Source organism: Punctularia strigosozonata (genome assembly GCF_000264995.1).
Source record: "Punctularia strigosozonata HHB-11173 SS5 unplaced genomic scaffold PUNSTscaffold_2, whole genome shotgun sequence".
NCBI lineage: Eukaryota > Fungi > Basidiomycota > Agaricomycetes > Corticiales > Punctulariaceae > Punctularia > Punctularia strigosozonata.
This window is the reverse complement of record NW_006767434.1, coordinates 411,628-426,220: the sequence shown is the minus strand read 5'-3', so window position 1 is coordinate 426,220 and position 14,593 is coordinate 411,628. Positions and strand designations below refer to the sequence as shown.

At 55.9% G+C, this 14,593-nt stretch overlaps 8 protein-coding genes across 8 annotated transcripts; 4 read left to right on the top strand and 4 right to left on the bottom strand.

Annotated features, from left to right (window-relative positions):
• Positions 1 to 155: 155 nt before the first annotated feature.
• Positions 156 to 578, top strand: PUNSTDRAFT_20545 (uncharacterized protein; the record flags this gene model as incomplete). The annotated part of the gene is made up of 1 exon (XM_007379753.1): positions 156 to 578. A coding segment is annotated over one exon (423 nt), but the record flags the coding sequence as incomplete, so codon positions are not given.
• A 99-nt stretch (positions 579 to 677) lies between these two features.
• On the top strand, positions 678 to 920 carry PUNSTDRAFT_19409 (uncharacterized protein; the record flags this gene model as incomplete). Its single annotated transcript, XM_007379752.1, has 1 exon — positions 678 to 920. A coding segment is annotated over one exon (243 nt), but the record flags the coding sequence as incomplete, so codon positions are not given.
• Positions 921 to 2,404: 1,484 nt separating this feature from the next.
• PUNSTDRAFT_34143 (ribonuclease H-like protein) lies at positions 2,405 to 2,794 on the bottom strand (the record flags this gene model as incomplete). Its single annotated transcript, XM_007379751.1, has 1 exon — positions 2,405 to 2,794. A coding segment is annotated over one exon (390 nt), but the record flags the coding sequence as incomplete, so codon positions are not given.
• A 1,147-nt stretch (positions 2,795 to 3,941) lies between these two features.
• PUNSTDRAFT_130511 (uncharacterized protein) lies at positions 3,942 to 4,811 on the top strand (the record flags this gene model as incomplete). The annotated part of the gene is made up of 5 exons (XM_007379750.1): positions 3,942 to 4,135; positions 4,206 to 4,353; positions 4,501 to 4,577; positions 4,637 to 4,677; positions 4,735 to 4,811. 5 exons carry the CDS (start codon positions 3,942 to 3,944, stop codon positions 4,809 to 4,811), a joined length of 537 nt encoding a protein of 178 aa, XP_007379812.1.
• A 320-nt stretch (positions 4,812 to 5,131) lies between these two features.
• PUNSTDRAFT_130510 (uncharacterized protein) lies at positions 5,132 to 6,202 on the bottom strand (the record flags this gene model as incomplete). Its single annotated transcript, XM_007379749.1, has 3 exons — positions 5,132 to 5,305; positions 5,941 to 6,029; positions 6,085 to 6,202. The coding sequence occupies 3 exons, from the start codon at positions 6,200 to 6,202 to the stop codon at positions 5,132 to 5,134; spliced, it is 381 nt and encodes a 126-aa protein (XP_007379811.1).
• An 819-nt stretch (positions 6,203 to 7,021) lies between these two features.
• PUNSTDRAFT_130509 (uncharacterized protein) lies at positions 7,022 to 9,228 on the top strand (the record flags this gene model as incomplete). Its single annotated transcript, XM_007379748.1, has 8 exons — positions 7,022 to 7,135; positions 7,518 to 7,651; positions 7,930 to 8,236; positions 8,297 to 8,364; positions 8,447 to 8,582; positions 8,772 to 8,882; positions 8,945 to 9,028; positions 9,085 to 9,228. 8 exons carry the CDS (start codon positions 7,022 to 7,024, stop codon positions 9,226 to 9,228), a joined length of 1,098 nt encoding a protein of 365 aa, XP_007379810.1.
• A 665-nt stretch (positions 9,229 to 9,893) lies between these two features.
• PUNSTDRAFT_16220 (WD40 repeat-like protein) lies at positions 9,894 to 11,531 on the bottom strand (the record flags this gene model as incomplete). Its single annotated transcript, XM_007379747.1, has 3 exons — positions 9,894 to 10,439; positions 10,830 to 10,928; positions 11,175 to 11,531. Coding segments are annotated over 3 exons (1,002 nt in total), but the record flags the coding sequence as incomplete, so codon positions are not given.
• A 378-nt stretch (positions 11,532 to 11,909) lies between these two features.
• PUNSTDRAFT_130507 (uncharacterized protein) lies at positions 11,910 to 14,323 on the bottom strand (the record flags this gene model as incomplete). Its single annotated transcript, XM_007379746.1, has 6 exons — positions 11,910 to 13,303; positions 13,334 to 13,510; positions 13,564 to 13,761; positions 13,815 to 14,010; positions 14,073 to 14,114; positions 14,174 to 14,323. 6 exons carry the CDS (start codon positions 14,321 to 14,323, stop codon positions 11,910 to 11,912), a joined length of 2,157 nt encoding a protein of 718 aa, XP_007379808.1.
• Positions 14,324 to 14,593: the final 270 nt, after the last annotated feature.

The following is a 14,593-nucleotide window of genomic DNA, read 5'->3' as shown; positions in this document are numbered from 1 at the left end:
TGATTGATCCCCTGACGGGCCGTGTGCATCTCGTTCCGAGCCGGCAAGACTATAGGGCTAAAGATATCGCCGAGTTAGTTTTTGCTGAGATCTACCGATTGCATGGCTTACCGAAGAGGATTGTGAGCGACCGCGACGTCCTGTTTACAAGCACGTTCTGGCAGCACCTCAATAAAATGTTAGGGGTGAAACTCAGTATGTCGAGCGCTTACCACCCAGAGAGTGACGGGTCAACGGAACGCGCAAACCGTACGATAACCCAGATGATCCGGGCATGCGTGAGGCCGGACCAGAAGGACTGGGTGTCGAAGCTGCCAGGGATCGAATTCGCCATCAATTCGGCTAGGTCGGAAAGCACTGGTTACGCACCATTCTTTCTGGATACAGGACGGATGCCTCGATCCTTGATTTGGGATCAACCCGCCGAGTTGGAATATCCCGGGGTGCGCGTGTTCGCTCAACGGATGCGCGCCGCGATCATGGCAGCGCATGACGCTATCCTGGAGGCCCGCGTGAAGCAGACGCGTGCCGCTAACCGACTACGCCGGCCGGCTCCGTTCGTCGTCGGGGACATGGTCTACGTCTCTACGAAGAATATCAATTTCCCGAAGGGCCGCGCACGAAAGCTCATTCCCAAATACATTGGGCCATACCTGATTTCTAAGGACTTTCGGAACAATTCGTTCCGGGTTGATCTGCCCGCCCGACTATTGCAGAGAGGAGTTCATCCTGTATTCCACGCATCACTTCTTCGCGTACACGTCGCCAATGATGATCGTCTCTTCCCGGGGCGGGCAGAGATGCAGGTGGCTGATTTCGGGGAGGATGGGGCCAAATGGGCCGTTGATCGCATTCTAGCTCACAAGGGACAAGGGACGTCATCCGTGTTCAAAATCAAGTGGAAAGCTGGAGACGTCACCTGGCTCCCCCTTGACAAAATTGACGGTATGGAGCATTTGAAATTATACCTGGATGAGCAAGGAGTTAGCAGTGTCGCGGAACTCCCGGAAGGTAGTGGAATCATCGAGGAAGATGACCCGCAAATCTTCGCCGGCGGGATCACCCTGTGTGTCGATGAGACCGGCGGTAGATGTGGACGTCGACTATATAACGAACTCGGGACAGGTGATACAGACACCGTTAGCTATCCCGTAACTTTACACCATTGTGAACGCAATCGTCACTCACCATCGTTTATGCCCCCTTCATCTGGCTCGACCGCTGACCCGCCTACGAAGCGTCGGGGTGCCGTCAAGCGCAAAGAACCGCCGACCGCAGTCGACTCCGACCCCGCCGCCAATGCATCACCTCCAAAGGAAGCTGCCCCCAACGCCGCCGATGCCGACCTGATGCCGCTTCCTGGCACGACGCAGGATGTCGAGGACGTGGTGATTATCACCTGTTGCAAGGGTGTAGAGTTCAACACCACCCACAAGGAGTTCATCGTGGACCACGTACCTGCCCCGATGATTGGGTGCCCGTTCGATGTGTACCATTGGAAGGATGTCGAGCGTTACCTCCGCTACGACGATCGCATCCGTGGTGGGCTTGCCTCGGTTGATGAGCTGGTCCCAATCAGGTATTATTCCCTCCGTTCAACGCTCAGGAAGCTCGTTGATCCCAGCGTCGCCTCGTTGTCCGGATTTAATGACAAGGGTGTGGTCGAGGTGGAGGGCGAGCCGATGCGATCGATCTTCTTCCGGCCAGAGGTTCAAGAGATCTTAGACGGGCTCGCCGCCAAGCGTACCGCTAAGTCAAAGTCGGCGAAGGGAGGGCAAGAGAAGCCCGAGGGGACCCAGGCGAAGAAGATCAAGAAGCAGCCGACCGACGATCGCGCAGGGTCGAGCCAGGGATCACACGTGGTTGCGGGATCGTCGAGCGCGTCAATCGGCGCATTAGGGGTCGATGAAGATGTCATTCAGTTCGCTATAGTGCAGGCGCTGCGTGGACAGATGCGCGCTCAAGAGCGCCGTCGGGAGCGAGAATTAGAGAAGAATACGCGCCGGGGAGTGTAGTCGAGGGATCGAGGCGGAGGATTACCTTGTTGGGCGAAGCGGTTTCCACTTCGGGAGGGCGGATGTTACGTGCCGGTTCTGCCGAAGGCTGAGACCGAGAACTTCTTTCCTTTTCTAGCATCCGGCGCTGATGCGCCTTTTGACTGTTTGATCCTTTTGCTCCACTTCCATATGCTCAAGGGCTCGCGACGAGGTATAAAAGACAAGCAGCCTCGTCGCGAGGACCTTTACCTTTTGGTTTCGTATCTTACCTCGAGTTGCTCAATCGAGACGTGAACTCTCTCTTGTTGTGCCGCTCGAGAACCTTATCGTGTGAACGCACCTTAGCCGTATTCGGCTTTGCCCGCGTCACAGCTTGGTACGGAGTCATGGTCAACGTCCGGAAGGTCTGCACCCTCTTTTGCTAACCTATCGGCAGCGTCGCCGCCAACATTTCCGCTGTGACCCTTAATCCAGATGAACCGCGTGCGAGCAAGACGGGCCCTCAGTAGGTGTACCACTTCGTGCAGTAGGAGCTTCCGCTCCCAACCTCTCGCTGCGATAGCCGGTGCCCAGTAGCAACAGAGACGTATCACCAGCTCAGAGTCGGAGTAGATGTCAAGGTTCCGTAGAGGATTGGACGCGCGCAGCGCAAGCTTCACGGCATACAATTCTCCCCGGTTATTGGTCTGTCTTCCGGGCACACGAGCTGCAATATTCATCGCTGCACCGTCTGCCCAGTATACCCCTGCCCCTGCCCTTCGAACAGTCACTCCTTTGCATGAGCCGTCTGTGTAGACGGCGACGGGCTGTGTGTTGTAAATCAGACTCCCGTACAATGACGCAGTGGCCTGGCTAGCGGACTGTACGCTGTCACGCGTCTGGATCAGCAGTTGGTCGAGGTACGACACCGGAACTTGCGGGACAGGTGGTGCGGGATGCCGTACGTCGTCAGGATCTCTGAGGAGGCGGCGAGGCGGAGCTTGCGTACATCTCAAGTGGATAGTGACGCGTGCATGATCAGACAGAAGCGGAACTTCCGTGGAGGATACACGGAGAATGTCCATACGGTCGATGGCAAGGTGGTTGGCTAGTACAAGGTCAATGACGGAGGACCCTTGGGGTTGGAATGACGTGTACGCAGCCGGTCTGTTGACATCCTTGCGCGTTCCGTTCATTATTTGCAGTCCATTCGAGCTTGCCGCAGCAAGGACACGGCGTCCTCGACCATCGACATAGCAATCGGCAGAAGTCCTGGAGAGGGGAAGGCCCTCGGTAAGCGTAGACTGCCTCTCGCCCACCCTCGCGTTAAGACTGGGAGTCAAGTGGCGCGCGATTCTTCTCTCTCTGCCACGGTCGCACCACAGGACGTACACCAATTAACTGAAGACTCGCGCTGGGCGATATGGGAACGAGGACGGGCGCGAGGTACGGGCGCGAGGTATGGTCGATGGTTAACAGTAGTGTGCGTGTTCGATTTTGCGCGGAATGACGACGTTCGTTCACTCACCTGGTTGTGTACCATCGCAGTCGAGCATCGAAGTCTTGATCCCGCTCGCCCTGGCTTCAAAGTTAAACTGATCAGGCACCCATCCTGCTTGGTCCTGGACACCTCCAGAGCCCAAGAACGCGTCGACCTTCTCCCGCACGCGCCGCCATCGTAGGGCCGTCCTTGACTAGCAGCTCCATCCACCTATTGCCTGGGAACGATGCGCTTCCAATCTACATATCCTCTCCTTCACCGAAGTCAAGTTCCGCTCTGAAAGCCATGCCCGGACGCGATACAGTCTGCCTGTGAACATGTGCACGTCGCCTTCTCGCCCTCTCGTGCGCCTCCTCCTCATACCACTTCGAATACAAACATTAGCGTCATGCCACCATCGCCGCCGCTATCTCACCTCCCCATCATTCGCATATACCATACCTCCCTCAGCATAGTCCACCGGCATGGCGGCCCGTCCTCTGGACATGAAGATGCTTCGCCCGAAGGCGAATAGTCTTGGGAACGGGTATGAACGCTGCGACGACTACGCCTGCTCTCGAACCGGACAGTCATTTGTAGACCGGAGTATGCGGGGGCTGGCTACACCGTCCATCATGACCAATGGGAGTATATGCGGCCGGCGGCGCGTCCACTCCCGGTACGTTTTCCTGCATTCTCCGCCCTTTGTACCCGCACCCAAGTCCACGGATGCTGACGCGCGCATATAGGCATACCCTCCATAGGCGGCCTCACGAAGAACGCACCGGGCTGGCTCTACATCGGCCTCTCTTCCTCATCAACGCCCTCGACGAACCCTACGAAGATCGTATCGGCTTGCTCATGAATGCTCTGCGGGTTCCCGTATGGTTAACTGAGGTGCGTGCGCGTCCGTATCTTCTCTTCTCATCATCCTCTTGCACCCGCTCCGGTGCTCACGAATCCTTGCTGCGTGAACCTGCTCCCTCTTCTACTATACATCTATGGATCACGATTGACGCTGATACGCGCATACACTCGTTTCAGGTATCGCAAATCTCGAAGCACCGCGTTAATGTTCCTTCACACCCCTTCGATCAGCCTCGATCGCTTCTCCGGACGGCGTGCGTCATCATCAAACGCACACCGGTCCATGATCGCTCTTGTCTATGATTGACGGCAGCGTAAATCCATCCCACTGCGAACTGGCGCTTCTTCTCAAAGGTCCGCATCGTCTGATCCACGCATGTGAATTGCGTCAGACTGATGTCGTGTCTACAGTCGCATCACCTCAACAATGGCTCGACATCATTTACGCACCGCTTTGCACCTGCGAGGGGGACGCCGACCCGACGTAGGGCAGGATCGACCTAGGGCTCTCTCGACGACGCAGGCGCCTTTCAAGGGTATGTTCCGGTCCTTCTTCGCCGCGTGTGCTCCTCTTTTTCTTCGCCGACCAATCATTAGCCGACCAATCCTTACCTCAATAGGACCCGAATTGTGCGATGTCATCAAATCACCTGTCATCGTCTTGGGCTCCAGCGATGAATCCGAGCGCTCGACCGCATGCGGGTGTTCGCAACACTGATGCGCCGAGGATGAAAGTATGGACTGCTCGGCACCGGCGTGCTCTGCTCCTCGGGTGCGAATGACATCGCGAGCTTCAGGATAGCGTGCATCAGGAAAGCCCGAAGGGACTGCGGTTCAAACCCGGGTTTTTGTATGATGTGCGAAGGCCAGGGATCGGAGCGGGAGGCGGAACGTCGAGGCCGTCGAGGTCTTCGCCGATTTGGGGGAGATATATCCGCGAGTTGGGGAAAACGAGGGCGAAGCGGCGGTGATCAAACACATCCTGGCCAATGTGAATACAGGGCGATCGTTAGGGCTCGTGAATGGCATATCGACGAAGATCTTTGGCCGTGCACCCGTTCGGGTACGTTACTACCTGGAGGACACCTACGTATGTGAGTGCACCATCCTGTGAAATTCGATCAAGGTCGATTGATGTGTGTTATTGTGCGGTACAGCACTGCGCCTGGCCGGTTCCCCTACATGGCAACGGCGATGCTGGGACGAGGGACTGGATAGCAGACATTAGGTCTGTCTCTTGACTCTCGGGAATTGGCACCGTAGTCATGTTATGAGAAGGAATAGTTGGTACCCATCGGGGCGACAAGCATGATTCCTTCCGATCTCGAGATGTAAAATCTCATACACCCACTGCAGCTTATCGAGCAAAAAAATTCTGGTCGTCCGCGACTTCACGCTCTGTCAGTATAATGCATTGCTCATGAGCGATCTAGACCGATCTTCAAGTCTTTGTATCAAGGTATGAATCCCCACGTCTCCGTGCGTCAAGGCACACGACACCCAGCAGTCATACAATGCGCTCCCGACGAACATCTCCGATACGAGACCCAGGGCAAATGCGTTCAGCTTCAGCTGCGAAAACTGAGGCTCTCGGCAGTGGCAGCGTTCCACAGATACCTCCGCAGCGTTGCCAGTCGCCATCGCGCCCGCCTCGACGTCCTGCGTGTCGCGGACGTGTTCACCGGTCCCGAATTGTTTTGAGGCGGCTGCCAGGTTGAGATGTGTGCAACGATTTGCCTCCACTGGGACGAAAATACGTACCAGGCAGAATCATGGTCTTCAACTGCAACTCGGAGAAGCCCATGGACGGTAGTCGACCCAGAACGCGGGGAGAAGAGAAGAGGTAGTCGGTGCGAGCCCTTGGGGACGAGGGTGACATCTCGAGTGCCCTTCGATCCGAATCGAGTGGCGCCGTTATCGACCGGGATAGAATTGGACGAACGTTCCCGTCCGTCGCTTCTCCTTGGATTGCGGGCTGCTGATGTGGGCCGCATGACGGTAGGGGAGGTAGTCGAATCAGCGCGATACTTCCTTCATGATACGCGTAACGGTGGCGGCGCCACGACTGCAGTTTGTTGGGTGAGAGCTTAGCGTCGCATTCTCTTCGTCATCGCCTGCCTCGCCGATGCAGTGCGTCATGCCGGAGTCCGCATGTCCTCGAGCTTGACGTTGTAATGCACATCCAGGCGGACTATCGCGGACGACCTGGCGGAAGAGCCAGGTTCGATTCAGCCTGAAAACACGATAGTTGGGTGGAAAGACGAGAACGCACGCAGTTACCCACCACGCGCGAGGGCGCACCGCGCACGGTATCTCATATACCAGACGTCGGGTTTCAAAGATCCTGGCATGCCTTGCGCGCTCCTTTCCATCTTGCAGCGCGGACGAATGCTTCGTCAGCCTCAATAACCCCGCCTTGATGTAGCCGCGCCGGGGAGGCGAAAGACCCCGCGTTCGGTTTGGCGTGCTTCACGCGAGCTATGGACGCGCGAATGAGCATACTGGGGATGGACTCAAATCCGTTGTCTTGGAGTAGGCTGACTTGAGGCAGATGGTAGGTAGACCGACGGTAGCGGCAGGTACGATGATACAACGAGTTGCGTGCTGTACGAAGCAGGCTCGGAGAACACGATCAAGACGAGACGCATGATATGATATTGCCATGCGGGTGCACATCTCAGAGCCCCCGGGCACGACGATGGCGACGAACCAAGGCACGGAGAAGGACAAGCTGGATCGGCTTCGGCCGATCGCGACGGCGGTCGCGCGCGACATCGGAGTCTCTCTCTCGGCCAGCTCCACACGTCAAGATGTCCGCATTGCGAGTCAGATCAAGGAATTGTCTCTCGCTGGAGGGGAACGGGGATGAATATGAGCAAAACTAGAGATGATGTCGATGTTCGGTGGTCAACAGCGTGAGTGTTTGGGTATGTGCTGGTTGACGACGTTCGTTTGTTCACTCGGCCTCAGCAGTGCGGAACGTCTCATGAGTCTCCATCCCGCTTCCTCCGGTCCTCGATGGATCACGCGTCTCTCATGCTGCGCTCGAGACTAGGAGCACATATATCAATACGCAGACCCAGGATTCGAACGCCTCTGTCGCCTAGGGCCTCTTGGTGTATCTCCGTCGTTTGCATCGGTCGCCCTTACTCTACCGTATCTGCCTATGGATAGACGCTGATGCACGTTCGCAGGCTCATACTCTACTTCCGGGAACGCGCGGATTCATGACTGCTCTTCGCGTCAAGGACCACTTTGCGCCGTACGATGCTCACCGGGCCGACCGGTTCGTTTGCCGTCTCTCAGCCTCCGTCGCGCACACCAAGATGTACGCGACTCGGAAGGATGACTCATGCCAGGCGGGATGTAAACATGGATGAGCCCGAGCAACAGATATTCGGCGGTTGCATTCAGCGTGAGTTCTCTTGAGTATGTGCTGGTACACGAGTTCCCCTTACTCACCTCATGTCCACCATGCAGATCATACCGTCCAGAAGAATACCAAGCTTGCGTCGACGTCGGGGCAGTTGAATGTCCATATCAAAACGCCTTCGAGAACCCGCCGACCTCAGGATTGTAAAGCTCATGAGACTTCGATACTCCCAGGATCATCCTCGACGATCATCCTCGTCTGTTCATTCCCTTGCATGGACCGCACCTCTGCTCCCATGCCGATACCATGATCCACCTCGATGGCCTCTCCGGCGTGTTGCATTTCGCGTGCCAGTACCTGCACATTATCCTCTCGCTCACACCCTTTGTCTCCTCAGACTGTTCTGCGCATCGAACACCACGGCACAACCGTCCCGCCTCCTCGCTCGTGGAAAGTATATCGTCGTCGGCGACGTCGTCCAGCGACCGGCTCTCCGAAGCCGAAGAAGCTCCAAGCGTATACACCCAGTCTGGCCAAGACGTCAAGCTTGAATTTGCTCGGGATCAACACGAGAGCTGCATCGAGTGCATGCACCCTTAGGATGCGCAGGCAGATGTCGATCTATTCGAACGGAGGATCTACGATGTCGCCCACCATGACTATCTAAAGTATGCGCGGCGGTGGGCTTATACGTGGTACGTCTACATTTTCAAGCGCCTTACATATTCGGGTTCTCAACGCTATCCGCAGAGCGAATACAACGCACCAGGGACTCGAACTTGGCTCACTCTCCGCCATCGCCGACCTTCACAATCTCCGGAACCGCGGCCTCTACCTGCGCATTCAGACCATTGACGGGTTGTGGCTGCCGGGATTGCCAATCAAGGTGCGTAGCCCTCTCTGGGGTCTATTCAGACGAGCGCGATGCAGGTGGGCGACGATCTCTTACGTCGAAGATCGAACGGCGTACTGGATGAGGAATCTGCGGACAGGGTGTATGCACATGCTCGGGGAGGATTATAATCCGGACGGTGAGTATGTATTTCTTGAAAAGTCACGGCGCGTTGTTATCTAGGTCGTGCTCGCCGTTCTAGATGACAGCGGCGTCATATATGCGCGCACATGGACTCCCGCCATTGGCGTTGTCAAGCGCTTCATCATGGAAGCAGCCGCGCACGCGGCTTCGGTACGTACCCGCTCCTCTGGTCTATCCTATCATCCGCTCACCGGTGGACCGGTTTCATGCAGACGATCATCTCCTCTCACCATCGCCTCCGCCCCCACTCCCAATGCAGTATTCAGAAAGCAGTCGGATCCGGCAAACCACGCCATGTACGGTTCTGCCACTGGCTAAGCTTTCATCCATGGCGATACCTTACCTTTTCCAGACGCAGATACCCTTCTACGAAATCAAACCTAAGGCGAGGCGACTTGTCGAAACGGACTCGCAATCGGACGGGTCGACGCGAGTCGTGCGCGTATATGCGAGTGGTGGCGGGTGGGTAAGGCGGGTGACATGGGAGTATGCATGATCGTCGTTGAGCCCGAGGACTACATCAGCAAACATATCATACGACAAGTATTTATTATCGGATCTCATTGACCAGCACCGTCGTCATCGCCTTGTCTCTCCAGCTATATGCGCTGAACACAAAGTCTGTACACCCCCACGCGTCGCCAATTCACGTCAATCATATTCGAGAAGATGCCCGGCGGCACTGAAAGCTGAACAACAAGATACCTCTCCACTCCACGATATCCAGCGAACCACGCACCGGCTCACTCACGAGGAGCCCTCCTCGTAGCACTCGGCCCACTTCTCGCCGTGAGCAAAGTTGCTCAGATCAAGCGTAGTCACCCCATCCCAAGGTATCATGGTTCGCCTGTTCTGTGGCATGAACAACATCTTGCGATTTTGAACCGGTATCCAGATCAGGCGTCGATCGTCAGGTCCCATGAGCCAGCCGTAGTCCTCCAGCGTGAATGAATCGTCGATTTGGAACCGTGACATCTGTTCAGCGCCAGGGACTATGAGCTGAATGTCGGCGAGAGCGTGATCCTCGTCTGGCGAGAATGATACTGAACGCGGTTGGCTAGAGGTAGCGCTATCATCTACTACGCCGGACAGCCAGTGTGAGTGAGATCAAGTGAAACATTGAGGTGACGCACCCCGTAGTCCCTCGACATTGTCACTATGCCCCGTCGAGGCATCCCAGAACCGGATCGTGCCGTCCCAGCTGCATGATATGATGCATTGGCCATCTGGTGAGAATGCCACTGTGTTGACCAGACTTGTGTGACCCCGAAAGGACTCGCGGATCGGCTTCCCAGTGACTGCGTCCCAAACGCGCACTGTACGATCCATTCCGCCCGAGGCCACGCAGCGTCCGTTTGGCGAGAAAGCGACGGAGTGAACCCACTGGTCATGGCGACGCCAAGGACCGCAGATTGTCTGTCCCGTGGCAGAGTCCCAGATCCGCACGAAGCCGTCCATGTCACCGGACACGAGAGAAGCGCCATTGGGCAAAAAGGCAACGCAGGTTACACAATTGGTATGCCCCTCCAACGGTGCGCATACAGTCTGACCTGTCTCGACGTCCCATAGGAGTATTGTGTGGTCTCGTGCGCCCGATGCGATGCGCTTCCCATCTGGAGAGAATGCCAGGGCTGTGACATCACCAGTGTGACCCTCGAGAGGTTCCTGCAAACACTCCCCGTTGGAGATGTCCCATACGTGTATAATCTCTTCTGAGCATGACAATGTGATATATCGCCCGTCCGGAGAGACTGCCGCCGAGATTGACCAACGGGATCTCAAGGTTGGAACTGTGAAATGGCGAATGTATTGACCGGTGGAGACTTCCCACACGCGAACTGTGCCATCCTCCGACCACGACAAGATGCGGCGTCCATCGGGTAAGAACAATATGTAGAGTACGTTGGCTGTGTGTTCTGGCCAGTGTTGGCCTTGAACAGGCATTCCCGTCGAGACGTCCCACACACAAATGTCTTTCTTGTGCCAAGTGACGATACGCTCCCCATCCGGCGAAACAGCCATACTGTAGCCCAGGCCAGCGTGTCTTCTGACAATGTCCTTCTCGGTGCATCGGGTTGAAGCGTTCCACACGCGCACAGTCCCGTCCCATGATCCAGAGACGATGTACTGGCCATCTCCCGAGAACGCTACAGATATCACCATGTTGGAGTGACCATGGAAAGTTGTGCAAGGGGCCTGTTCGGTTGTTTCCCATAGATGAACGACACCATCTGAAGAACCAGATACAACGAACTTGCCGTCCGGGGAGATCGCCAACGCTGTGACATGGCTAGTGTAGCCCCAAAGAGGGGACCCGATAGGCTGGCCAGACTCGACATCCCACAGCTGCATGGTCTCATTGCCCGAAACAATCCATTTCCCATCCTGCGAGAATGCGACAGGGGATTCAAAGGATGGATAGCCGCGCAATGGCTCGTGCACAAGTGTTCCCATTGTGGTATCCCATAAGCAAATCATTCCGTCTGCTGAACCTGAGACCACCCAGTTGGAGTCAGGCGAGAAAGCGACGGAAAGGACCCCGTGTGTATGTCCCTGGAGCGGTGGATGGACAAGCTTCTCAGACTGCACATCCCAGATACAGACCGTCTTGTCTTTCGAGCCCGACACAATCTGCTTGCCGTCAGGAGAGAAAGCGACCGTTCGAACATAATCCGTATGCCCTCTGAGCGTGCGAATATGCTGTCCTGCGGTGGTATTCCAAACCTGAATCGTGCTGTCCTGCAATCCCACCACTATGAGGTCTCGCTCCGAAGAGAAGGCGACGCACTGGACATTACTCTCTGTACCACAGCGCACCGGTCGACGGACCAGCTGTCCGGTCGCCGCATCCCGAACATGTATAGTGCAGCAAAACGATCCGCGCGAGACAAAGAAGATTTGTTTTCCATCGTCGGAGAATTCCGCACAGAGGACGCCGCCATCGCAGTCCATGGTGCATTCTAAGGCGGGCCATTCTGACAATCCACCGCACACCACCGTAGCTCTTCTGGGAAGCTTCGATTCGTACAGCTGGCGCACTTGTGATCTCGTCGGTGCAAAAGGTACGGCTGAGAGATAAATGTGAGGAGCAGAAAACCCGATCACTACCCCGAAAGCCCGGATGAACTTGAGGAAATCCTCAATAATTGAGACTGTTTCCAGTCCTTCCGCAGTGTCCTAAGGGCAGAACACGTATGTGAGCCGCATGCGACAGATGTAACCGATGAAAAGACCTGCCCGAGGTGTCCACTGTTTGAGCTTCAGGAGCGCTGATGCGCAGGTAGGAACGGACCCTAGAAGACTGAGGAGCTCGAGCCAGAACAGGAACTTGACTTTCAGCAGTTGTTCCGCCATTCGAAGCAGGCCAGAGCCGCATGGAGTCTTCTCAAGATGATCAGCCCAGTAGCGAGTGGAATAAACCAAGCTCGACGTGATCATTTTCCGTACACGATCGTCTAAATCGAGATAGTACGTGTTGAGACGATATGACGTCTCGAGTCCGCACATGTTGATGTGCAACTGCTCGCTCAACAGAAGACGTAGGGTTCCGCGCGCGAATTGTAGATGCTCCTCCTTCCCTGGCTTGACGACGAATTCGTGGCTGCGTTTGGGATCTAGAATGAAGTCTCGAAACGACGTATGCAGAGGGCGCACGACGACGTCCAAGCGATCGGTTCCAGATAGGAGCGATCCCATGCCCGCGAGTACCCCTTCCAGCATATCAGGATCAAGGTCTGCCTGTCCACTAACGATATCCTGCAATGCCGAGATGGACAGCGGTTCAATCGCCGTCATGAGGAGACTCATCACACGATGGAAATTCTCCATGACCTCGGGGTGCGTGGAAGAGAAGGTGATACGAAGGACTTCTAAGTACAGCGTATCAAGTTGGCCATTAGCGGTGCGTTTGCCATCGGATGGTAGAACAAGTGCCATCCTTTGTTTGATGGTCAATGGCGGAGTCTTCGCGACCACGAAACGACACGCTGTAGCAGCCCACTGAAAGAGTCCTTCGGCGGAGAGTACGAGTTGGGTACACATGGCCTCGACATCATGCGCTCTCGAGAGGGACGAAAGCTGCCCACGAACATACAGCTGTATGTCTTCCTCGTTGGCGGTCGCCCCCAGTACGTCGTTCATTGATTGAGCGCGAACAAGGCGCGGATCCCGGACGTCCATGATGTCGGGCTCTGGCCTACAAGTGACGAGGACGCGAAAATTGGAGGGGAGCGCATCCCCTTCGTCCGCACTTTGCAAGATTGATAACAGAGTGCTTCGTGTGTTTGAGTCACATTCGTCAAGGGCGTCGATGACGATGACGATCGGCCCAGAGATCGCGAGCTGCGATGCAGGCTCCACGATGAAACGCCGGAATTGTGTGCGAAGATCGTTCGATGTGGCGAGGGCGGAGTCCTGGGCAATGGCACGCGAAAGTTGGAATCGGATCTGAGGCTCACGCTCGGATAGGTCGCGGGCGATAGTAGGGAAAACGGGAGTAGCGTGAGTAAGCTCGATGTTGGACCTGTCAAAGCAATACGAGGATCCCAAGCGAAGCATATCGTAGAACGTGGCTGCTATGGTATGAGCGATCGCCGACTTACCCGACCCCGCCGGCCCATAGAGCAGGAACACGCGACGAGTGTCCAGCGGATCGTTGATCCAGTCGGCTATAATCTGGAGAATTGTCCGACGAGTCTCTGGAAGGCATCTCTTATTGCTGTTAAACCGAGAACCTCTGGCGCAGGCTTCTTCCAACCGCTGCATCTTGACGTCCGCGGCTGATGATAATCGATGGTCAACGCGGCGAAGGACAAGCAGAAGGGTTCCTTACCGATCTCTTCGACGGCGTCCAAGACCCTGTGAACGACGAGATCGACGTTCCCAACGGCGATGGCTGTTCGTATCGTGGATCCGTCGAGGAGCTGCGACTTGAGCTCTGCGAACTTGGCTCGGTATTCCTTCACCATCGCTGGCGCCGCTTGGGCTGGATGGACGAGTTTCTTCCAAGCATTCGACGCCGTTCGCGGTACTGTTATCAACGTCACGGTCACGTCGAGGACGAGCAATCGTTCCCAAACTCACAGAAGTTCTTGTTTTTTGCATAGTCGTGTATGAACCAGCCGCATTCGGTCGTCTGCTGAGCGAGTGCCGTGAGCAGCTTCGCCGCTGATTTGACGGTGTCCAGAGGCTGAGCCTGATCCATGAAGTCGTATACGTTCTCGAGGGTGTCGAGGAGGTCGCGGATGGATTGGTCGAGTTTGACCTGCCCGATGATGGTCTAAAGGTGGGATTCGTCAGGAGACACGCGTCGGACTAGTATGCGTGACTTGCCTTCTGCACGATTGAGAGAACATTCCACGCCATGTTTGCATAGGGATGAATCTATCACCGCGACCAACATGAGTTCGGAATCACGAAAAATCCGAACCACGAATGATCACCTCGGCAATCTTGTCGACAAGTTCTGTGAACTGCTTAAGACGCCTGAACAACGGTTCCCATTGCTTTGGTGACGAGGCCAGCCCTTGCGCCAGGTCTTTCCGTTCGTCGACTGCCGCCGCGCCTCGTTCCACCAGTGTATCAGATTGCATGGTGGCGACCTCTTTCTTGGCCTCATCAACGGCTCGCCGCGCGACGGTCTGCTCCGATGATCGATATCCTCCGGCTTCTGCGATTGCGCGACCTGAGTGTTTCTGTGTGTTACGGACATTAGGCAGTGACTTTGCTTGCCACAATGATGCAACTGTACAGTCAGATCATCCTGAGGCGAGCCGATGTCGTTAGTCCGCTGGTGTGGTTGAGAGGTTCCGGTCGCCTGCGGTTCGTCGACATCCTGGTCCAATATCCAGCGTTAGATGCTC